The sequence below is a fragment of the Rhinopithecus roxellana genome, chromosome 1 (genome assembly GCF_007565055.1).
Source record: "Rhinopithecus roxellana isolate Shanxi Qingling chromosome 1, ASM756505v1, whole genome shotgun sequence".
Taxonomy (NCBI): domain Eukaryota; kingdom Metazoa; phylum Chordata; class Mammalia; order Primates; family Cercopithecidae; genus Rhinopithecus; species Rhinopithecus roxellana.
The window spans coordinates 124,269,938-124,295,008 of NC_044549.1; the positions used below are offsets into that span (position 1 = coordinate 124,269,938).

At 49.0% G+C, this 25,071-nt stretch overlaps 1 protein-coding gene across 13 annotated transcripts in view; it reads left to right on the top strand.

The window, feature by feature from the left end:
• NAV1 (neuron navigator 1) overlaps nt 1-25,071 on the top strand; it is a 289,741-nt gene that overhangs the window by 167,047 nt on the left and 97,623 nt on the right. For 12 of the 13 annotated variants that reach the window (XM_030929998.1, XM_030930002.1, XM_030930013.1 and 9 more), the window contains 2 exons: nt 9,456-9,558; nt 15,020-15,385. In XM_030929998.1, the coding sequence (XP_030785858.1) occupies nt 9,456-9,558; nt 15,020-15,385 (469 nt within the window). Of the gene's footprint in view, nt 1-9,258; nt 9,335-9,455; nt 9,559-15,019; nt 15,386-25,071 lie in introns of those variants that run through there. The other variant, XM_030930053.1, reaches the window with a different exon arrangement.

A 25,071-nucleotide genomic window follows, 5' to 3' on the forward strand; every position in this document is an offset into this window, starting at 1 on the left:
CAGCCTGGGAGTCCAAGTCTTTAAATGAGAGAAGACAGAATATGTTCGAGAGTCTGCTATCTGATTCTATAACCTAACATTCTGATCCTATAATCTAACATTCACAAGGAAATGGGGCAGGGAGGTGTTTCTCCTGAAGTAGAGAAGGCAGGATTAGCAAACTAGCACTCCTTCCAAACAGGGCTCGAGGCCAGGCACCCTCTCCTGCTCCCACAGTCCTCCTCATGGACCACCCTTGACCTTGGCAAGTCCTTTCCTAAGGTGATATTGCTGCTAAATATTAAGTGGCTTTCTCCTGGAACTTTAAGCTCATCTCCCTGGCCCAAGTTTGCTGCCAAAGGCTGTACTTAGGCACAGGGCTGAGCAGGGCTGGGCTGTCCAGTAACAGGCTGCGGCCTGACGTAGCCATCCGCGTGGGGCTGCCCTGTGGTCACTGCCTGCCCTCAGCTTGCTGCAGAGAGAGGCTGCCACTCCCCAGAAAGGGTCAGGCTGACTGTGGTGGAGGGGGCGGGGTGACTCTCCTCCCAGCTCATCAGGCAGCTCCCAGCCTGAAGAACACTGCGGAGGAGCAGAGATGAGGCCTCAGAGCATGGATTTGAACCCTAATCTATTTAATACTTCCCCAGGGGATTGGAGCAGAAAGGCCAGCTGGAGCCTCTCGGAAACTTTGGCCCTGAATCAGAGCTTACCAAGTGGAGCTCGTGGGTCCTTAGAACCTCCCTGGTGCCCAAGGCTGGTTGGTTAATCCCAGAAGCCAGGCCCTGCTCCCTCTCCCCAAGAACCGGGTGGGCTCCCCATCATAGATAACTGCAAACTCAGGCTGTTCTCCCAGCCTGACCACGAGGCCTGGGGTTGCGGGAAGGATGTCAGCCCTAGGAGTGCAGAGTCGCAGGAGGAAAGGAGCTGTGCTAAGCAGGAGACTGAGGGAGAGACAGAGAGACCTGGGCGGCGGCTCCGGAGCCTGAGCGAAACGCTGCCCACCTCGCTGCGCTGCAGCCGCAGCAAGGCCACAGCCGGCTGAGGACCGGCAGCGCCCCCTTGTGGCCGTTCTCAGCAAAAAGCCCCCAGAGAGCCTGGCCGGGGCTGGACTGGGGCTGGGTCCTCTTGCTGCAAGCCTGAGGTGGCTAGGTGGCTTCTCTTATCCAAAGCCTGGAGATGAAGGAGGGGGCTTTTCCAGAGAACAGACCTGTGCCTGAAGAGTAGACTTGTTCTGAAGGCCAGAGACACTTTGCGTAGCCACTTGACATCAGGAAGTCAAGCCCTGGCTTTGTAATGGACATCCAATACTGGTGGTGTGCAACGAGACTTAAGGATTTTCCAAAATGTGGCCTTCTGTAGCACACCCCCCACTGTGAGGGTTTGCAAAGATGAGGATTCCTGGGCCCCATCTCTATCCTGCTGAATCAGAAGCTCTGGGGATGACACCCTGTTATCTGCCTTTTTAACATACTTTGAGAGAAAAGATGCTTTTATGGGCTTCAGACAAGTACAAAACCATAGAACCAGACTGTCAAAACTGGGTAGGGGCTTGGGTGTCCTCTACTCCCACTCTCTTATTTGTAGATAGGGAAACTGAGGCCCAAAGAGGGGAAGTAATTCACCTTAGCTCCCACAGCTAAGTCATGTGTGCTCCCAAGCTAAAACTCTAAAAATTATTTTTTATGGTGATGGGCTCTTGCTGTGTTGCCCAGACTGGTCTTGAACTCCTGGGCTTGAGGGATCCTCCCATCTCTACCTCCCAAAGTGTTGTGATTACAGGCATAAACTACCACCCCCCACCCTCTTTATGTGTTCTAAGTTGTCCACCTGGCATGCCCTGCTTTACAGTTCCTCTTAGCCCAGTGCCCAGTGGAGATGCATTACCAAGGGTTCCTAATCCAAGCCATGTCACTCAATGAAAATCAAAACAGTAGGTGATCTGGAAAGATACCTGCCTGGCAGTTCCAGGCTGAGGTGGCCATGCACGTTCCTCTCTCTGGTCCCAGATTTGCTTCTCTTTCCTAGTTTTTCTTTCCTTGCCTCACACACCCATGTGGCCAACACAGTAGTCCTTTAGTCCTGGCTCTTTCTGGGTAAGTGTCGCCATGCAGCAAACAACAGGAGTGCCACTGAGCGCTGGGCTCCAGTTCAGCCCACTCGCTGATTGAGATGGTTCAGGATTCTCTGGGGTAAGGATGAAAACCCTGGGAGCTCCCCTGGGGAGCAGGAACACTCAACTACGAGAAGCATGAGATTTGCCACGCTGCGGGGGTTCAGTGACAACTGCCTCTGACAATATTGTGACTTAAGTGGGGGAATGAGGGAAAGATAGGATTAGTAACAGAACAAATAGTCCCCTGCCTGCATCCTCCATGGAAATGGGGTGCCTCTGGTGTGGGGGCCTGCCAGCATCTATTTTAGAGCCTCTTGGGTCATCAGATGGCGAAGAAAAGGATAGAGAGAGGGGATGGAGTCACTGTAGTGACAGTTACTGTGATCTACTTGAAGGCAGAGGGGATTTGCTTGCTGGGTTATCTGTCAGTTTTGCATACCTGCCCCCAGCCACACTGTAAGATGGAGCCTTTGCAGCGAATCAATGCAAGGTCACTGGATGCAAGAACCAGCAGAACCCTCCTCCTCCAGCTCTGAGCAGCGGATAGAGACCTGGAGTTTATCATTAGACCAAGGAGTGCACTAGGTGGGCCTGCAATGCTCTCCCTGGCTGGAGTTTGAAGGTTTATGTCCTTGAGTGGAGGAGAGAGAAATAAAAACGATTCCCAAAAACATTTGACTCATTGTAAGCACAAGATGATCATCAACAAATGCTGATTGTGAGACAGGCAGATAAACTCCCACCGACCCAGGTTTCACCCTAGGGATCTAACAGGGTCAGGAAGGAGTTTTTTCTCTCTCTTTTTGAGAGTTATTAAGAAGGGGTGTGTGTGTGTGTGTGTGTGTGTGTGTGTGTGTGTGTGTGTATTGTGTTGCTTATGTTGCTTAATCCTTGTTTCCAGATCATTTAGCCTAGCCTGAATTTGGGATCTAGTCCCGAACCATCCCACACAATGAATTTACATTGCAGTTCAAATTCACCTCTTCTGGTGACACATCTCTGTGTTTCAACCCCAGCCCACAGCATGGAGTGCTGTTCGAAAGATCCCTGAGCCAAGAGTGATAGCTACCATGCCATTCACAACCTGGTGACACTGGGCAGGCCCCTCCCCTCTGGGCCTGAGGGATTATTGTTCCCCCACCACCACCCCCAAAACCGCCGTGTACAAAATGAGATCCTTTCAAGCTCTGAAGTGCCATGACTTGAAAACATTCTTTGGCTCACTTCCGTTCCTTCTATTGGTTCCCACCTCATCCAGCCACTCACTGCAGAAGCCAGTCTAGAAATCAGGTGCAAACGCAGTCCTCTGTGGCCTCTACCCTGGGCCAAACCACTAATGGGGGATCTGAAACATTGGTGGAAATAGTTAAGATTTCAACAGGTAGTTATTGCAGTTTACTTAATTGTCAGCCAATAATTAAAATTTTATAGAACTTGAGGATATTTGACTGCTGGGTGATAGATTCCCGTGAGTCTTCTTCTTCCTGAACTTCTCTGAATTTTGGGGGGTTATTACCCTCAGTTGGAGGCTCTCCGCCTATTACTACATCAGATTTTAGACTGCAGGCCAGAGGGGGCCCCTGAGGTTCATGATACTCCACAGCTAAGATTGGCCCCAAGGGAACAGGTTTGACGATATTGTATTGCCTCACACCAGTGAGAGAGTGGTAGTCAGGCTTGATGACACAGAAACAAAGTTTTGTTACTACCTCATCCACCCCTAATTCCAGGTATGAGTGAGGGTCTCACCTAGCCAAAGCAAGGTCCCAGAAGAGAATGTCCGGTCCATTGAGCCGCACCCTCCAGGGGTGTGCACCACCCATCAGGAAATGAAACAGACAAGGGGCCAGCCTCAGTGCCAGCCCGAGGGTGCACCCATTGTTCACCCACCTCTTTGTGCCTTCTGACAGATAAGAACCACCATTTATAGAGCACCTACTGTGTGCCAGGCACCGTATTATAAGCATGTTTGTGAATTAGCTCTTTAAGCCTCACAGCAATCCCACCAAGTGGGTATGATTCCCATTTCCCAGAGCAGGAAACTGCAGTGAGGTGCGATGGCTTGTTCAAACAAGCTGGGAAGGGGGCAGTCCCAGGACCTGAAGCACAGGTCTTTCTGAATCTAAGGACTATGTTCTTGCCACTACATCACTGTCCCCATCTCTTGATGAGCAGTTTCATAGTCCTGCCCTCCTGGGGAAGTCTGATTCCCCTGTTCTGACACTGGGACAGAGAGAAAGACCCTTTTTACCTCATCCTCACAGTGCACCCTCAGCTGTCCTTTAAATTACTTCTCTTCCTCTAGCATCGTTTTAGTCTTCTTGCTTCCTTCCCATACAATGAGAGATATGTCCACAGAAATCTCTCCATGCATATGTCTGCAGAATTGCAGAATTGTATGAGGGTTTCTGCAAACTACAGCCTGGATCACAAGTAGGTGTGTATATCTGGAGGCATGTGCATGTATTTTGAAATACCGTATCGTAGTGGAAAGAACAAGGACTCTGGAGTCAAAAAGACTTGTGATCAGTCTCCTGGCTCAAATTAAATAACATGGAAAATGCCTCGTGTTGAACATTGAGTAGCTGGGCATTATTTGATTTGTGTGTGCATGCACCTGTCTGTCAAGTGTATTTGATTGCTAGTCCTTGCCCAAAAACCCTTGACATGGACAGTATGCTCTCTCTGTGGTCTTGTGTAAGAGCCAATAGTGTGTAGAAAGAAACACCATCCTGTTCTTCCGATGCCCCAGTACATGCTGGGGCTATGCTGCTGTTTGTGGTGACTGTGAATTGCCATGGTGATGACTGAGTTGGGAGAGACTCTTGCATCTGTTCTGAGCCTGAGTAGCACACACATTCTCTCCCCAGTTGCTCCATTTTCAGGGAAAGGCTTGGAGGGGCACCCCAGGATAACATCTTGAGCTCCTCTCCATAGATCTTGGTGTCACCCTGGGGCCTGCTAGGAGCCCTACCTGCCACCTTCCCCCCTCAAATCCTACTTGTCTCTCTGTCTCTCTCACACACAGGTGCATGCATGCACACACACACACAGACACACACACCACTCTTGCAGCTGGACCCTGTTCTGTAGGAGCTAAGACAGCACGCACTCCCAGGCCCCCAGAGTAAGTTTGGGAGGGTGGCATCCTGGCTGGTATCATGTGAAGGAGAACGCTGTACTCTACTAGGACCTGGCTAGAGGTGGGTTGGACTGGAGAGTATCTAGTTCTAATTTGCACAAAGGTGCCACGTAAGATGGGAGTAGTCTGAGCACATCCTTCACTTAGGGGTCCTGAGGAAGGGGATGGCCCACCAAGACTCCCTCTCCATCTTTGCCATGTCTGGACTCTGTTTTGTCCCCAGGCCTGTCCCACACCCAGAGCAAAACATTTGACAGAGACACATGGAGGCAGCCTCCAGGGCATCTCAACTTAGCCAATAAAACAAGACATTAGCCGGGCATGATGGCATGCACCTGTAATCCCAGCACTTTGGGAGGCTGAGTCAGAAGGATCGTTTGAACTTAGAAGTTTGAGACCAGCTTGGGCAACATGACAAAACCCTGTCTCTACTAAAAGTGCAAAAATTAGCCAGGTATGATAGGGCGTGCCTGTAGTCCCAGCTACTCAGGTGACTAAGGTGGGAGAATCACTCAAAACCAGGGAAGTTGAGCCTGCAGTGAGCCGTGATCATGCCACCCTATCCTGGAAGACAGAGTGAAACCCTGTCTCAAGAAAAGAGAAAAAAAAACCATTGAAGTTTTAGGTTACTTTTCTCATTATCACAGAGTAGCGTAAGCCCCAGATACCTTCACCCGATCCCTGATCCTCACCCTCCCAGGAGATGGTGAGAAAGGGGTGAAGCTTAGTTATGGGTTGGTGGTCAGAGGTGGGGTAAGGTGAAGATCAGTAGTGGATGAGGGTTGACAGGTGAAGTAAATTCCCTCGGAAATGTAACTTACTCATGTGTTTAAGCTAAAATGTAAAAATTCACCTACAGGGTCATGGGTGGGAATGTCAGATTGGCCCCTCAACCTAGGCCCCTCTGCAGCCTCTGGAGCTCTGGAGGCCTTTCTTTTATACGCAAGTAAGTCCTCTTGGCCTGGGACTGTGTGCTGCACCACCACGGGAATGTGTCTGTCACCCAGGAATGTGGAGGAAGCCAGACTTACCAGGAACCCCAACCCCCCAGACCCACCCTGGGCTGAGCCTTGGAGAAGCAGAGCGGCATACCCACAATGGCCACCAGGGGCCACTGCTGGAGCAGAGGGAGCTGTAGGGTGCAGCCTCTGCAGGGCCCCTCTGGCCTGGGAGCAGAGACCAGATCCTGGTCACCCCCAAGGAAACCAAACCCTACCCTAACCTCCTCCCCTGTATGCCCCAAATCTATACCCGTGGGGAAGCTGCCTGGAGTCCAGTGTTCTTCCATTAGCATCTCTGTGGTCTCCAGCTAGTCCCTACTTCCTGGACCTCAGCCTACCAGCTCTCCAGAGACAGCAGGATTGAGCGACTTTGAGGACCCTTGTGGTTTGGCGAGTCTGGGAGACTCTGAGGTAGTCCCACCACACTCTGCTGATGTGGAATTGAGGAAGAGGGCTAGGATAGAGGTCTTTGATGAAAGAGATATGGAGAAAGAGGGTCAAACCTGTGACCTAGATGTCTATGACTCCCATCTGGAGCATCTGGGGCGTTAGGGAATGCAGCGTGACTCTCCTGAGGCTACTATGTGGTTTAAACATTTTTCTTAAAAAAAAAAAAAGACATTTTCCTAATGTGACATGTGGTAGCATCCATTCTTGAAATGTTCATTAAGCATCTTCTTTTTTTTTTTTTTTTTTTTTGTTTGAAACTGGGTCTCACTCTATTGCCCAGGCTGGAGTACAGTGGTGTGATCATAGTCCATTACAGCATTGAACTCTTGGGCTCAAGGGATCTTCCTGCCTCAGCCTCCCAAATAGCTAGTATTACAGGCATAAACCACCTGGCCAATTTTTTTTTTTTTTTTTTTTTTTTTAAATAGAGACAGGGTCTCCCTGTGTTGCCCAGGCTGATCTCAAACTCCTGGCCTGAAGCAATCCTCTGGCCTCGGCCTCCCACAGTGCTGGGATTACAGGCATGAGCCACTGCTCGAGACTTAAGGACCTTGTATATAACAGTTGCCATGCTTGATGCTACTGGTGCAGAGATGCCCTGTGATATGTCAAAACAAGTATGAGTTTCTTCCTGGGCTCAACTCTGCCTTGTGCTACATGCTAGGTGTGTGATCTTGGGCAGTTTACTTGTTCTGTCTGAGTCTCAGTTTTCTCATCTGTTAAATGGGGCAGTAGCACAAATCTCCCAGAAATGTTGCAAGGATTCAAGTAGATAATGCATGCAAAGGATCTGGCACACACAGAAGTCTCTGAGTAACTCTTGATCACCTTCTTCTTTGAGAATACACACCCCTTGGAGATGTGTGTGCCTGTCCCTCATCTCTGCCAAGCCCATAAAAAGCATCACCCTGGGCCAGTAACCCACACCTTGGCACCATGTTCTTAGTCCCCACATAGGCATTTTAGAACGCAATTTTATTTCTTGGCGAGTCTAAAAAATTGACCCTGTCTGTGTTTCACGCCAAGCCATCAATTAAAGCCATGGAGCAGCTTACAAGGTGACACTTGCCAGGATAAATAGGCATTGGCGGCCACAGAAGTGATGCCAGGACTGGGGATAGAGCTTAGGCCACTGGCATGGTGGCCTGCCATTTGTCCTTGATCCTTGCCACCAGCATGGAGGCCTGGATTCATGGTGCTGACCATGAGAGGATGGTGGGAGTGGAGAAGCTCCCCCTGGGAGGGGAAAGGAGGGATGGCTGGGCTTGGGTGTGGAGCTAGTTCTCAGAAAAGGTGCCCAAAAGGCTCTGGAGAGGGCAATGCAGGCTCCCTGCCCGCCCCACCCAACCTCCGCTCCCTGACAAGACAGTCAAGCCGCCTGCCAGCCGGCCTGAGTTTAGTCTTGGGGGGAATAAAACCTCTTAAAGAGATTCAGAAATGTTCCCTCTGGCAGCTAAAAGAACCTTACACTCCTGCTGAGTCTGTGGGCTGAGGAGGAACTTGAGGGGGTGTTTGGCCTCAGCACAGTGACAGAAGGCTTGGGGATGGAGGAGAAAAGGGAGTAGCCTGGAGAGCCAGAGTTCTTGGGTTTTCTCTGTTGTTTTGCCATCATCTTTCTGTCACTCCCTTACTCTCTCCTGCAGATTGTCTTTTAGGGAGGTACTGGGGGACTTGGTTCCATTCATGACTTTAGGTACAAAAATGAAAGATAAGTCATGGGACAGAGCCAGCTTCTCTTCATTATACTGTCTTCAGGGCCCAGGGTGGTGCCTGATATGAAGTAAGTGCTTGATAAAGATTCACTGGATGGACTGAAGGAAGGAAGGAGAACATTCTTTGAGTTCCTTTATGCTCAAGCACCTCTCAGTCATTTGGATGTTATTTTCACTGTTTGCTGTTGTAGATTCTCATCTGTCCAGGCTAATATCTGGACAGCAGGGTTGAATAAAATGGCTCTTGGTCATTTGGGATTCTGAGGATTGGGTCACACCCGTGCATCCTCCTCACTGGGGACTGCACCACTTGGGTGAGGACTGCCCAGAGCTCAGTTCAAGCTCCAGAAAATGACTGCTCATCCCTTCTACCTCCCACCAGCCACCTGGCCTTTAGGAGGCTATATCTGAACTAACTTCCCGGGACCCCATAGAGTAACCCCAGATATTACCAGTCCATGCCTGGGCTTAGGTGTGCCGAAGCCAGCTTGTACCGGTTCCCCAGAGCCAATTGTTAGCACCTCTTCCTAACACTGTGGTCAGTGACATCAGATTGGTGGATTGAAAGTGGCCATGATGGGAGGCTTTATACCATGGACACTGGCAAACACTATACATCAGTGTCCCCTTTCTCCGAGAGTTGGTTGTTAAACATTTATCAGCACGACCCTGGGGAGGCCGTTTCAGGCAGATGTTCCAGCTTATCTCAGCCATGAGAAATCTTGCTCAAGACCTCTGCTGTGAGAAGCAGGGCCTCCCCAAAACAAAGCCAGAGGCAGAGGCAGTTACCTGGGGGCTCTGGAAAGAGTGCACAGACACAGAAACCCATGCCTGTACCCCCTGCCAGGGTCTGGGGTTCAGAGGGCTCAAGGGCACATGCCCAGGGCCTTTGAGAGGGCCCATTCTGTTGGTCGTCTTTGGGAAAGGGAGGAGGGAGGTGACTATCATGGCCCAGGGACTAGCCTCCTGGGGACACTGTCAATCTCCACTTCCTGACCCCCAGGATCCCAGCACTAAGTCCTCTTCACTCACCCAGCTCTTCCTTCTCTCCCTCCCAGACCCAGAGTCCCAGAGAAAGAGGACAGTGCAGAATGTCCTGGATCTCCGACAGAACCTGGAAGAGACCATGTCCAGCCTGCGGGGGTCCCAGGTGACTCACAGGTAAGCTCGAGCTGCAGAGACGGTCATGCCCTCTGCCTTTCTGGCTCTCCACCACATTCTGGAGGGCAGGGCCCCCGGGTCCCTCCACACCTCTGCCAGGTCAGCCAGGTGGCCTGATGCGTGGAGCCACTGCGGAAGGAGGAGGAAATCCATTGATCTCAACAAGAGAAGCTTGGCTTTGTCTTCTATCTGCTTGTGCCTGAGCTTTTCATTTCATTTCAGCAAATCAGCTTGAAAATCACTAGTCTAGGAGCCAGAAGTGGGAGCCATTACACAGCTCAGTGTGTGATCTCTGATAGTCAGTCTCCTTCCTTAGACCTCTGTCTCCTCAGTCTGTCAAGAGAAGGTTTACTAAATGCTCTCTTCCTGTTCCTGAGTCTCCATCAAACTAGGGTTCTAGAATCAGTTCCCTTCTCAACACCTGGATCTTTTCACTCTTGTGTCAATTAGGTGGCCCCTGGCCTCTTCTACCAGCCACTGAGGGAGGCTTGAGTGCTCAACAGGGCCCACACAGTGTCACCCAGCTCCTTGCCCTGTTAGGTGTGTCCCCTAGCCCACTGCCTGCAGAGACCTCAGAGCCTCCAGCTACATGGGGCACTCAGCCCTCCCACGGCACCTCTCTCTGGAGCAAAGTCCTGGCCACAGGCTCTGCTGTGACTCAGAATTTCCCTTGCTGGCTCCTTGGACTGCCCAGATGAGCTCATGCTGTCAGCTCCAAGTGGGACAGAGGGCTGGGCTAAGCTCTGGGGACAGAGGGAGGGAGAACAGACAAGCAGATTGGGAAATCATGGGGGGTGTGGGGCAGGAAGCCTGTGTGAGGGCTAGGAAGCCTCCCTAGTTAGACTGGAAGTAGATTCCTCTCCAACTCCTGGGGCCGGAAAATTGAGAGCAAAGTTGGGACACGGGGCAGTGGTAAAGGACTTTTTTAGCCCAGGGTGTGGCCATTTGGGATTCTGAGGATGGACACCCATGGACATATTTACATACCACCAATGACAAAGAACTCATTACCTTCCTTTTTTTATTTTTAACATGGGCTTTTAATTTAATTTAATTTTATTATTATTTTTAAAGATAGAGTCTTACTCTGTCGCCCACCACCTCAGCCTCCCAAGTAGCTGGGATTACAGCTGTCTGCCATCACGCCCAGCTACTTTTTGTATTTTTCATAGAGATCGGGTTTCACCATGTTGGCCAGGCCAGTCTCGAACTCCTGGCCTCAAGTGATCCATCTACCTTGGCCTCCCAATGTGCTGGGATTACAGGTGTGAGCCACCACACCCGGCCAACTCACTGCTTTTCAGTCACCCTAGTGCATTGTGGGATTGCAGTGACTCTGATGTGGAACTGCATTTAGTCTTCAGTAGCTTTCAGCCATCGGCTGTAGTTCTTCCTGCTTAGAAGACCCTTCTCCTTCTCCTTCCTTGTACTACTCCTCCCCCTATCCCCAGCCCATGCCCGCATCTTGGACACTCAGCCCTTTACTCTCAGACATCTCGAATATTTTCAATGATAAGATAAATCAAAACTCTCTGGGGATTACCTCTGCTCAGGCCAGCAGATCCCTGACTACTGAAAGGGAGGTGACCAAGGAAGTCCTGGAAAAAGGTGGATAGTAGGGGCTCCAGGACTCCCTTACATCTGTCCCCTGCTGCCATTCCCTTATAGCCCTAAGCCCCCGGCAGGAACCCAAGTGAAACAGGGGTCTGGCAGAGCTTGACTTATCAGTTTAGGACCCAGCGGATGAAATCTTGGACATCTGCCTTTCCCCATCCAAGGAAATTGTTGGAACATCTCTCAGCACCAAGTCACCCACCAGCCTCATGCCAAAGAAGCCAGAAAGTGCTTAGTTGCTGAGAGGGTCACACCCCAAATGACTCACTCACAGGAGTGGGACAGAAGTAGCAGCTCCAGCCTCCTGGTGCCACTGACTCAGAGCAGCCAGCCCCCAGCCCCTCCGTTAAGCCGGACAGCTTGACCCTAGGCAGGCGCTATTTGTTTTCTGCCTCTAGTGGGAAAGGGAAGGCTTAAATCAAGCCTTTTGCATAATGCTGACTGGTTTAGGGGGAGAGTGTAAGGCGTCTGGCTTCTGCCTCCCTTTATAGGAAAGGAACCAAGAGCCCCGGAGCTGGTTTTTCTGTTTACCACGGACCTAGAGCCACTTCCTCTCTTAGACTTTGGTTTATATTATTCCTGTTCCACACTGATGGCCAAAACAATGATTCCCTGACGTTTTATGGCTTTTTTTTTTTTTTTTTTTTTTTTGAGACAGAGTCTCTGTCTCCCAGGCTGGTGTGCCTTGGCATGATCTCAGCTCACTGCAACCTCTGTCTCCCAGTTTCAAACAATTCTTCTGCGTCAGCCTCCCAAGTAGCTAGGACTACAGGCACGTGCCACCACGCCTGCCTAATTTTTGTATTTTTAGTAGAGACGGGGTTTCACCATGTTGGCCAGGCTGGTCTCGAACTCCTGACCTCAGGTGATCCACCCGCCTCGGCCTCCCAAAGTACTGGGATTACAGGCATTAGCCACCACGCCCGACTGGCTCTTTTACTTTTTAAAGTGCTTTCTATCAATGAGCCCTTCCCTTAGCCCTGGAAGTAGGCGGGATATATACATACTCCCTGGGTTAGCGAATGAGGCTGGGGGCAGGGAGGCACCTGCCAGAGTCACACTGGCTGATGAGGGGTGGGTTCTGTACTCAGCATGCTCAGAACTCATGCCGGCTGTGTGTCAGGCACAGCGCTGGGCACTGGCTCCCCAGAACACACACAAGCTTCATCCTCAGAGCTTATAGTCTAGTGTGTGCTTCCTGCAAGGCTGTTTTCACCCAGGAACTCCCAGGATAACTAGATTCCATTCCTCTTCAGAAGCCTTTACTCCTGTGCTGCTTCCTCTATTTCTACTGGTTCATTTCCCCCAGCAAGGAAAGTCTGGGTCAGACTGTGGCTGGAGAGGAAATGAAACTGTGTCCTCCCCAGAGAGAGGCAAGCCTGAAGGGTGGGTGCAGGCTGGAATTCAAGAACTGAGGATCTGAGCTAGAATCCTCCTCACCAGCTTAGGTCTAGAGATGTCTAGAGATGTGTTTGGGGGAATTGAAAAAAAAAGAGAGAGAGCTGTGGAATAGGGGAAGAGGACTTTTAGTACAAAGAACTAAACAGGGGCAGGCCAGGAATAGAATTGAGGAACACAAATGCTGAGTGCAGCCCTCATTCCCACACCAGTGTATAACCATGGTGTAGGCTAACTACCCAAACCAGTTTCCCTGGAGATCCCCGCCACCCTCTCAGTATGGTTAGCATCATCCTCTTTCTCCCGTGTCTCATCCCGTGGTCAAGGTCAGCTTGCTCTTATCAAGCACTTACTGCATAGGGCCCTGGACTGAGTTTTCTGATGCAAACTTCCTTGCTTTTTATTTACACATCCGTCGTGGGTTTGCTCCTCTTTGATTCATTCTTCAGCACCAGCTGCAGGCCAGGCACCATGCAAAGTGCTGAAATACAGTCATGAGTGAGCAAGGCAGGCAAAGTCACACCATCACCATAGTCTCTGGCTTCGGGGAATGTCCGTTTCTGTCCAAGGAGATGTGATGTCTAGATCCACGGTAATTAGAAGCTGAAACAAGACACTGTACGAGGCAGAGCTGCAGAACACAAAGGGGTTCCTAAAGGGCTGCCAGAAGCAGGGGGCAGTGGCTCATGCCAGTAACGCTAGCACTGTGGGAGGCCGAGGTGGGACGATTGCTTGAGTTCAGGAGTTTGAGACCAGCCTGGACAACATGGCAAAATCCCATCTCTATAAAAAATACAAAAATTAGCAGGATGTGCTCATGTGTGCCTGTCATCCCTGCTACTTTGGGACTGAGGCAGGAGGGTCACTTGAGCTCAGGAGGTCAAGGCTGCAGTGAGCCGTGTTTGTACCACTACACTTCAGCCTAGGCAGCAGAGTGAGAACCTGTCAAAAATAAATAAATAAGTAAAAAGAATTGGTAGGGCCGGGAGGGGAGCGGCTGGGCATGGATCCGGTCAGGAAGCCCTCCAGAGATTCAGAAGCAGCCGCCATTGATTGCCCTGCCTGGCCAGAGCCTCCGCCATCTTGCCCACAGGACTACTGCCAGGACCCCAGCACACTCAGTTTCAAGAGCGTTTGGATCCTTCAAGTTCTGCTGGTCAGAAAATAAGACCATATTTTCTCAGGTCCAATAGAGACAACTTTGGACATTTTTCTTTTTTTCAAGAAACTTGATAGAAATCAGAATGGAAAAATCCATGTCCCACTCCCATTCCAGCCCCCAAAGTGGCTAAGCAATGGATGTGTTCACAGACCAGTGATTGCTTGAGTTCAGACAACTCATGTCCAGCCACAGATTGCCTCAGTTGCTCCAGCTTTCTTGGCCACCAAACCCCGTTTCACTTAGTCCTGTCTGGCTTAAGTTAGGACAAGTTATGGAGACCCTGCCTAAGGCTGATTTGGGCTGGCCTCACTGCTAGGCTAGGTGGAATTATGGGGCTCAGCCTGAACCCAAGTGCAAGCCACCCCTTCAACCAGATTCCAGTTGTATTTCCTCGCTGCAGACCCCCGGCCCTATCTCCTTCCCTAGGCCCCCAGGCTCCCCTAGTCTCAGGCCATCCAGCACTAACCTGGGCATTGCTCCCTTGGCCTGGTCTAGCAGGGCCTGAGGCTTGAGACTCTGGACATTCGGCTTCACCCACATGTCGGGTTCCCTGTGTCCTCTCCTTTGTCCAGTTAAGGCTGCCCTATTCTCTGGGGAGGCTCTACTTCCCCTGCTGCCCTAGGCCTGTGGCTTGGACCAGTCTTACTGGGGACCTGCCATACACCCAAGATTCCCAAATCTTTTCCTATCCTCTGCACTCTACTTCAGCTTTCCTATATCTGATGTTGGGGAATCAGCTAGCCCTCGGCTAATTAATAGAAAAGAGGTGATGGACACATCCTTAACAAAATAGTCAAGGCCTTCTAAGCTCAAGTGACCAGTCTCTCCCACTTGCCCCCAGATCTGTTGCCCCCTTCCATATACCAGGCACTGTGTTCCATCTGTACGTATGTGATCCTTACAACTCTATAAGGTAGCTGTTATGCCGTTATCCTCATTGTACAGATGGGGAACCTGAAGCTTCAGTTAAGTACTTTCCTTGAGCTCACTTACTAACAAATAGCAAAAAAGAATTCAAACCCAGGTCATATTATACAATCTAGGCTCTTAATAGCATACAGGATTGCTTCCCTAACCACTTAAGATCATTTCCTTTGTCAAACAGATAACTTATTACAAAGGTAACACACAATCAGAGGCCTCATGGAGGAGGTGGAGCTTGGGCAGTTGGGGAGGAGGTGAGAGGGCCTGTGGGTGGAGGGGAGGCATTGCTGGGGTGCGTGTGAGGGGACAGAGCACACAGCAGCCGTACCAAGGACTAAGTAGTGCCCTCTGCTCTCCGCCCAGCTCCCTGGAGACGACCTGCTATGACAGCGATGATGCCAACCCACGCAGCGTGTCCAGCCTCTCCAACCGCTCGTCCCCTCTCTCATGGCGCTATGGCCAGTCCAGTCCGCGGCTGCAGGCTGGTGACGCGCCCTCTGTGGGTGGGAGCTGCCGCTCGGAGGGGACACCCGCCTGGTACATGCACGGGGAGCGGGCCCACTACTCCCACACCATGCCCATGCGCAGCCCCAGCAAGCTCAGCCACATCTCTCGCCTGGAGCTGGTCGAGTCCTTGGACTCAGATGAGGTGGACCTCAAGTCCGGCTACATGAGTGACAGTGACCTCATGGGCAAGACCATGACGGAAGATGACGACATCACTACCGGGTAAGCGCAGGGCCTTCTTGGATGGCGTGGGGAGGATGGTGGAAAGACCACTGGGATGGGATGCCTTAAAAGTGGAGTGGAACCCAAAACAGGGGTTTTGGTTTGCTGTGCTGCGACGAAAGCATACAAAAGTGTGATGTGTACACTTTGTTATTGCCTCTGAAATTCGATGTGGTTTATTCTAGACTTGGGTGTGGTGTGGGCAGGGCCTACATCCGAGGAGCTGATTGGTCAATGAAGGCGCCTCCCTCTCATTGGTCTCTGTGGCTCTCATTCTGTCATCCTCCTCCCTGGCTCTTTGCCCTCAAGAAACTGACTCAAAGAGCCTTGGAAGAGCATTTTATTCCCAGCTCTTATGCGAACTCTGTGTGGACCCTGGACAACTAAATCTGCTTTCCCATTTGCAAAAAAAAAAAGGATATTAACATCGTATCTATCTACCTAAGAAGAGAAAATGAGAGCATGTAGGTGAAATCGCTAGTCAAACAGAGAGTAGCAGCAGTAGCTCCACTTCCTTTGCCAGGAGTTCCTAACTCCTCAGTTCCGTATCCGACCCCTGTGGTCCTCAGTCTCTGCTCCTTGAGTTTCTTCCTCTGCAAACCTTCTACCAATCATGCAACTTCCTAATCCCTACCCAGCATGTCAAACCCTTCTTTCCTGCCCTTTGCCCTGCAGGGACCCTCATCTTCTTTCTTTTTCTGCCTTAATTGACAGAGTTGTGCCTGTGCCTTCCAGCCTTGGAAGAGTTGGCCAGGACCCCAGGCCCCCAGCACTTCATTCTTGCTGTCCTCTCCTAGTCTGGGAGGATAGAAGAGAGGATAGGAAGAATGAAGTGCTGGGGGCTTAGGGGGATCCTGGCCCACTCTTCCAAGCCTGGAGACTGGAGAGAGGCAGTGGTTCTGGAAGCTTCTCTGGAGCACCTCTCAGCTGACTGCCACTTCCACTCTCCCTTCTTGATTTGCTGGTACCCTCCTCCGCCAAGGGGCCATACAAGTAGCAGCAGTACCCCTTCCCTTCCTTCTCAGGGACTGAATATCTTACTGCCAGGGCCTGCTTCTCCCCAATAAAAATCCCAGACTTCAAGGGAGTGGAAAGTAGCCTCTCCTCGGAAAAGGCGAGAGCCAAGCTCCAGGCCATCCACTGTTCCCCACCCCCATCTCCACCCCTGCGGAGAAACTTGGAGGGATCTGGTTAGGGCCTGTCCAGCTGATGAGGCTGCTCTGGAGCAAAACAACTGACGCATGAATGGAGTTGTTTACTGCCTGCTAAATCCCAGGAGCCAGCCCAACCTCAGCGCTCATGCTCAGATCTGCCAGCCTGGAGCTGAGACCAGAGAAAAGCCATGCAGTGCACAGGTCCTGAGCTCCTTCTGTGGTCAGAGGCCTGTGCTGGACAGGAAGGAGAGCCAAGGTGTGTGAGGAGCTGCTCCACACAGCCTCTGCCCTAGGAAGCTGCCAGGGACTGCCTGAGGAAGTGTCAGGTTGCTACTCTCCTCTGAGAATCCCAGGAGGGTGCAGAGGGTGGCACAAGCCCTGTGGGGCTGAGTCTCTAGAAAGTCCCCCATGTGTTAGAAGGACCGTAGCCCCAGACCCTAGGGAGCTTCCAGACAGGTGAAGTGACAGGACCCCTGCCCAGCACAGCTCCCAGACTGATGGAGGTGACAGAACCCCTGCCCAGTACAGCTCCCAAACTGATGGAAACGAGACCCCTCTGACAGCCCTTCACCCCACCAACCCACCTGATGGCCATGGCAGAAAATACCCCAAGTGTTGGAAGGTACAAGACCCCCGCTTGGAGACATCCCAGTCTGAGGAAGGTGGCAGGACTTCCGGCTCTTAACTAGCTGTATGAGCTTGAGCAAACTAGTTAACCTCCCCAGGCATTCTTTCATTTGTCCATCTGTCAAATGCAGATAAGAGTAGAACTTATTTCAGGGCTATGATGAGGATTCAATGGGTTAATATATGTAAAGTACTTAGAATAATTCCGGCTCACTGTAAATGCTCAGTAAATGATAGCTATTGTTTTTGCTGCTATTATTATTTTTGTTATTAGAGTGCCAGACTGATGGAGAGACACGATTCTTACCGTCAGCGTTGTGTAGTCTGACCAGAGTCCCACTCACTCAGAATCAGCAGCGAAGACAGATCTAGTAGCAGCTGGTCAATCCCAGGGGCATAGATAATAGGGTGTAGGGGCATGGAATGCAGGGGGAAAGGGTAGGAAAGACCCTCTTTATCCCCCCCAACATCCTTGCTTTATCCTCTTTCCTCTGGACAGTATGTGTGCTCCCGAATCCATTTTTTTTACATTAGAGTTCACCGAGACTAGCATGAATAAGAACTTGCCTTCCCTGCACAGCCCCCAGCTATAGGCCGGGGGAAGCCTGGAGTCTGCATGGGGAACGCAGAATCAATTGTTGGCATGACAATATCCATAAAGTGGACCTCACTGTAAACTGTGATGCTAGTTTACAAGATCATTTCACATGCCTTTTTTATGGTCAACCTTCAGTTAGCAGTAACCCTTAACACGAGTTTGTTAACTTCCCTGCCAGGACTGTAAACATGGCCATCTGAGAAGTCAGAGTTGAAGGGAATCAACTTATAATCCCAGTAATTTAATGTAAACAGTCACTCCTCAATTATATGTTTTCATGGTTAAGTGGTGTTGTTTTAATTAGTAACAAGGCAACCTGGATTCCAGCGACTCTTTAAGTGAACATGCAAACCTTGCTCAGCCTCCTGTTGGTCTTCTCATCCCCACTGTGGTTTCCATCTAGATGTTATAATTTAGAAAATGTCCTATTTCTTAAAAAACTGTTTCTCTAGTCATCAAAGGGATAGGACTATTCCCCGTAGGGATAGCGTCAGCGCTTCCCTCCTCAGCCACACTGTGACACCCCTTCCCACCCGTCAGCCTCGGCCTGCTGCAATTTACTTTCCTACCTCCCAAGAGCTCCCAGCACTGGGCCAGCAGAAAAACTGATCTCTCCCCACTGGGTGACATAATCGGCTCCAAGCTATCCGAGTGAGCCATAAAAGATGACAGTAATTCTGGCGCTTTCTCCACACTCCGTTTATCTGCAGGGGGATCATCCGTTTAAGGGTTCTTCCCAAGCCCCTGTTCAGTCTCAAGTCAGCTCTCCCTTCTCCCTCCAGTGACCAGGCCCCTTTCAGGGTCATTAGTCAGCAAATCAAAGAAGGCAAATTCTTCAAACTGAAGTCAGCAAACTAGAAGGAAGAAAGTGACTCTGATGCTGCTGCCAGAATAATCATACATGTTTTTTTAAAAAGGATTTATTTTTTAAAATCATGGTAATATACATATAACATAAAATTTACCATTTTATGTTAACTATTTTAAAGTGTACAGTTCAGTGGCATGCAATACATTCACATTGCTGTGTAACCATCATCACGTCCATCTCCAGAACTCTGTCTTCTCCCCAAAGAGAAATTCTGTACCCATTAAACAGTAGCTTCCCTTTCCTCCTCCCTTCAGCTCCTGGCAGCCACCATTCTACTTTTTCTCTCTATGAACTTGACTACTGTAGGTAACCCATATAAGTGGAATCATGCAGTCTTTGTTGTTGTTGTTGTTGTTTAATGACCGGCTTATTCACTTAGCATAATGTCATCAGGGAGCATTTATGTTGTAGCATTAGAATTTCATTCTTTTTACAGGTTGAACTCTATTCTGTTGTATGTATACACCACGTTTTGTTCACCCATTCATCTGTTCATGGGTTGTTACCACCTTTCGGCTATTGTGAAGAATGTTGCTCTGAATATTGGTGTCCAAATATTATTCAAGTCCCTGCTTTCAGTTCTTTTTGGGTATATACCTGGAAATGGAATTGCTGGATCATATGGTAATTCTATGTGTTTGGTTTTTTCGTTCGCTGGTTTTTTGTTTTTTGTTTTTTTGAGGAACCACCATACCGTTTTCCACAATGGCTGCACCATTTGACATTTCTACCAGCAATGAATGAGGGTTCTAATTTCTCCACATTTTCCCCAACATTTACTATTTTCTGTTTTGTTTGTTTTTTATAATAGCCATCCTGGCCAGGCGCGGTGACTCACACCTGTAATCCCAGCATTTTGGGAGGCTGAGGCAGGCAGATCACTTGAGGCCAGGAGCTGGAGACCAGCCCGGCCAACATGGTGAAACTCCATCTCTACCAAAACTACAAAAACTAGCTGGCGTGGTGTTGTGTGCCTGTAACACCAGCTATTCGGGAGGCTGAGGCAGGAGAGTTGCTTCAACCCAGGAGGCGGATGTTGCAGTGAGTCAAGATCACACCTCTGCACTCCAGCCTGGGTGACACTCCGACTCAAAAAAAAAAAAAAAGAAAGAAAAACCCCATCCTGATGGAGGTGAAGTGGTTATCTCATTGTGGTTTTGATTTCTCTAGCGATTAGTAATATGGAACATCTTTATGTACTTGTTAACTATTTGTATATCTTCTTCGGAGAGATATCTATTCAAGTCATTTGCCCATTTCTAAATTGTATTGTTTATTTTCTTTTTGAGTGTTAAGAGTTCTTTATATATGCTAGATATGAACTTTGTATCAGATATATGATTTGGAGATTTTTTTTTTCATCCTGTGGGTTGGGTTTCCTTTTCATTCTGTAGAAGTGTCTTTTGATGCACAAAAGCTTTTTATTTTGATGAAATTCAGTTTATCTATTTTTTCTTGTGTTGGCTGTGCTTTGGGTGGCATATCTAAGAAATCATTGCAAAATCTAATGCCACGCAGCTTTTCCCCTATGTTTTCTTCTAAGAGTTTTATAGCTGACAGGGTTTTCTTAGAAATACAAATTCTAAACCTCAGACTTACCAATGCAGAATCTCTGCTACCCAGAAGGCCACATTTTTCTAAAGCTTCTCAGTAATTTTAGACTAGCCCATCTTCCTATCTAGTACAATAATCTTATCTACAGTATCCCTGACAGACAGTCTTTCATCCTTGGCTTGCATAGGCATAGAGATGGGAAGCTTATTCCATATCATATAGAATTAAGTTATAAGAAAGTCTCTAAATATTCAGCTGAAATCTGCTTCACTGTAACTTCTACCTATTGATTCAAATTCTGTCATCTGGGAAAAATAGAATAAGGGTGTAAGTCTTCATCCAAGTATTTCAACATGTTCTTAATATAGCTCAAATATTCTCTAGATGAAAAAGAAAAAGAAAATGTCCCTAGCTTTTTTCAGTACTTTCTTAAATGACCCAGTTTTTTGAACCTTTCATTGTCCTGGTCACCCTCCTCTGGAAGCTCTCAAGACGTCAATGATCCTCTTAAAATTTGGCACCTAGACTGATCACCCGCTTGACACTAGAAGTAGTCTCGCCAGGGTAATATCCAAATCATGACACTGCAGACAACTTCGAGTTGGCTGCTGACTGTCCTAGATGACAGCTTGGGCCATTTTTACCACTTGGAAATACAAAAGGAATTTGTTTTTCTAAAAATAGGAAGGTCTGGAATTTAATCTAAATAAGAAGATAACTTTCACAGCCATCTGTCCTTCCATCCCTGGCATCCATTGGAGTGGGAGGGGAATAGAGGATGGGGACCCATACAGAGTTGGATGCAGGCACTGAGTATGGGAGCCACACGTGCCTGGTGGGAGGAGGTCAGAGGGCCCTCCATCTCCTCTTTACTTTAACGTGAGTTTCCCTCTCAATGTGTCCATTTTTGTGTATGTGAATGGGTGAGCTGTGTCTGAGCTGGGTGGCAGTAATGGATGGGGACTTGCAGACCAACGCAGCAACACTACTGCCAAGTCCCACAACTCCAGAGGGTGCCCTTCATGTTACGTAGAGGTATGAGGTCCACAGCCCCAGCAGGACTGCTGTCCCGCAACCTGTGCCAAGGGCCACAGGGCATTAAACAGAGTCAGCAGGCTCCATCTTGAGTGAGCGCTGTAAGTGTGTGTCGGGAACAGAAGGATTCCTTGGCAACTTCTGCCACACCCTGGCTCCCTCATCAGGTTGCTTCCTGCCCTCTGTGTGTGGCTAGATGTTCCAGTCTTCTTTTCTCTTCAGCACCCCTTGCTCCACTCCCCAGCCTGTCCTCTTGAACTGTGCTTGGGGGCTCAGAACAGATGGGATTCGTTTCCTCCTTGGCTCTGAAGTGTCCTGACGTTGAAAAATGTCAAATAAAATAAACTGTAGGCCCCTGCCTTCTCCCAGGCTGGCTCTGTGCTCCCAGAATCAGCGAGCTCAAGCCTTAAAGAGACACTTCCAGCCTTACTGTCAGGGCCCCAGCCTCTGCAGCTACCTTCCTGAGAAGGAGCTGCATTCACTGCCCTCCCACTGGGCTCATGTCTGACTCTCAGACCCCAAGATACCCAGCCCAGCCACCCTCATTGATAAGAATTCTCTTGCAATGAGCACTGGGTTTATGTGGTTTGTACAAAGAAAAGAGACCCCTTTTGAATTTGAATGGACGAGCAGGCGAGTTGTCCCACTTCTTATTTCTTCTTCTGCCTTTGCCTCGTCTGTTTCCTGATAGGTCTTTAGGAATCCCGCCTAGCGGGACAGCTGGGCCAGGCCTAGTTGTTGCTTATGGAACCCAAGGATAGAAGCAGAGAACAGTAGGGGGCCATCCTCGGGAGGACCCAACATTCAAGTTCGGGAAGGAAACTCAGTTTTTCTCCTGAAAGGACTTCAAATCTAAAAGGGAGGTAGGCAGCCTGGGCAACAAAGTGAGACCCCGGGCATGGCAGCACGTGCCTATGGATAGCCTCAACTACTTGGGAGGCTGAGACAAGAGGATCACTTGAGCCCAGGAGTTGGGGGCTACAGTGGGCTTTGATTGTGCCACTGCACTCCAGTTCAGCTGACAGAGTAAGACTCTGTCTCTTAAAAAAAATAATAATAATAAGTGGGCTAGGCTTAGTGGCTTATATCTGTAATCCCAGCACTGTGGGAGTCCAAGGTGAGAGGATCGCTTGAGACTAGCCTGGGCAACATAGCAAGACACTGTCTCTACAAAAAAAAATATTAAAACTTAGCTGGGCATGGTGGTGCGTGCCTATGGTCCCTCCCAGCTACTCAGGAGGTTGAGGAGGGAGGATCCCTTGAGCCCAGGAGTTGAGGCCGCAGTGAGCTATGATCACACCACTGCACACCAGCCTGGGCAACAAAGACCCTGTCTCTAGAAATTTAAATTTTAAAAATTAACATAAAATAGAAAGGTAGGATACTTACTGGGTCCATATGTAAAGGAAGCAGTATGTAGTTGAAGTAGACGATGGCTGTTGCTTCATTGAAGATAATATCTAACAATTAGAATGCTGACTCCAGATTCATACACATAGCCTTGGCTGATGCTTCTCTGTGGTGTAGGGGAAGAAGCACTGGGCTAATTCTGAGATCTGGAGTTCAATCCTAAGCACACCTCTAACTTGCTGTGGCACTGAGCAAGTCACCTGTCCGCTCTGATCTTAGTTTGTTCATTTGTAAAAAAGGTAATCACTTTTGCCTTAAGAAGATCAAATGGAAAAGAATAGTAAGAGCGCTTTGAAAAGTGTAAAGAGCGGTCAGTTTGAAATCTATTATTCTGGTTGGGTGTGGTGGCTCATGCCTGTAATCCCAGTACTTTGGGAGGCCGAGGTGGGTGGATCACCTGAGGTCAGGAGTTTGAGACCAGCTTGACCAAGAAAAACATGATACAGCCCCATCTCTACTAAAAATACAAAATTAGCATGGTGGCATGCACCTGTCATCCCAGCTACTTGGGAGGCTGAAGCAGGAGAATCGCTTGAACCCGGGAGGCAGAGGTTGCAGTGAGCCAAGATCACGCTATTGCACTCCAGCCTGAGCAACAAGAGCAAAACTCCATCTCAAAAAATAAAATAAAATAAAATAGAAATCTATTATTCTGATCTCGACATAATGTTCTGTTCATTTAGCTGATGGCTTCAGTCTTAATTAGGGGTTGCTAGAGTATCAAAATAAGGTTTCTTCAACTTGGAAGATGAGGACATTAAATTTGGGCTTTGACTTACATTTCAAGGAATGCTTCGCAACACAGTCTTGATAGTCTTTTAATCCTGTAACGTGCAGTTAAATAAACAGACTTTTGAGAACAGGCTTATCAACACAGGCATACCGCAGATGGGCAGAGCCATAGCATGGTTTAGAGTGAAGACTCACAGCTAGGCTGCCTGTGTTTGTATCCTGCCTGTTTTCCTTCCTAGCTCTTTGAGTTTGGATGAGTTTTTCACCTCCCTCTGCTTGTTTCCTCAGCTGAAAACTGTGGAGAGAAGTGGTGCCTACTCTGTAAGATTGATGTGAGGATTAAATTAGTTACTGCTCTTACATTAGATATCATAAATGCTTAACAAATGCTGGCTCTCCATCAGCCATTTGATGATAGACATTAGCAAGCTGCTGGACCTAAGTTGTCACAGACACATTCTAGATGATAATACATTCTTTGACAAAGAATGTATTAACCTTCATGCTTGAAAATGATCTTTCTGATCCTCACAGGAAGAATGACATAATAAGTTGTTTGCCAAGAAAGATGGATTTGTCCTGACCCATTTTTACCTGTTCACACAATGTTCTCGTGCAGCAAATGGTGCCCATCTGTGGTTTGGGGTCTGGGCTGAGAACAGCATGTGCTTGTTGTGCAAATAGCTAAGCTCACTGCACACAGAATCACACAAGTGGCCATGACCTCTTTCCCATCATGACTTGGCTAATTGGGCTGTCAGTCCCTCACTCAAACACGTTTCTTGCATATGAAGAATGTCTTGGGCTGGGTCCCCAGAAGCTGACCTTGAGACAAAGATTTGGGTGTAAGTGGTTTATTTGGCAGGTGCCCAGAAAGTGCTGATAGGAGTGGGAAAGTGAGTCAGGGAAGAGAAGGAAGCCAGTACAGGCTATGTTCATGTGCAGGTTACTGCTGTGGGCAACTGGGGCTTACGGATTTCTAGGAGATGACGTGGAATACACCTCAGTGTTGCCCCACCAGAAGGTCAAGGAAGCATGGGTATTTATGTGTCAGCTTCCATTCATTATTGACTGAGAGCAAGCAGCTCCTAGAGGGCACTGGGTCTGTGTTTCAAGCCTGTTGCACATAGGCTGAGAGGAATCCCTGAGTCTGAGTCACAGGTACCTGCAGTTGTGCTCAGACAGCACATACGGGAAAAGTGACTGCAGAGGGGCATAGGTGGGACACAAACACCACCAGTTATAAAGAGGAAAGATGGGAAGGAAAGACGAGAGGAAGATGTGGAGTTAGATTCCTGGGTCAGATGTGAACTGGCTCTCAAAACACTCCTTTTTTTTTTTTTTTTTTTTTTGAGACAGGATCTCACTCTTTTGCACAAGCTAGAGTTCAGTGGTGTAATCATGGCTCATGGCAGCCTCTACCTCCTAGGCTTACATGATCCTCCCACCTCAGCCTCCTGAGTAGCTGGGACTACAGGCACACATCACCACACCTGGCTAATATTTACAATTTTCTTTAGAAATCCAGGCATAGTGGCTCATGCCCGTAATCCCAGCACTTTGAGAGGCTGAGGCAGGTGGATCACCTGAAGTCAGGAGTTTGAGACCAGCCTGGCCAACACGATGAAACCCTGTCTGTACTAAAAATACAAAAAATTAGCCTGGTGTGGTGGCAGGCACCTGTAATCCCAGCTCCTTGGGAGGC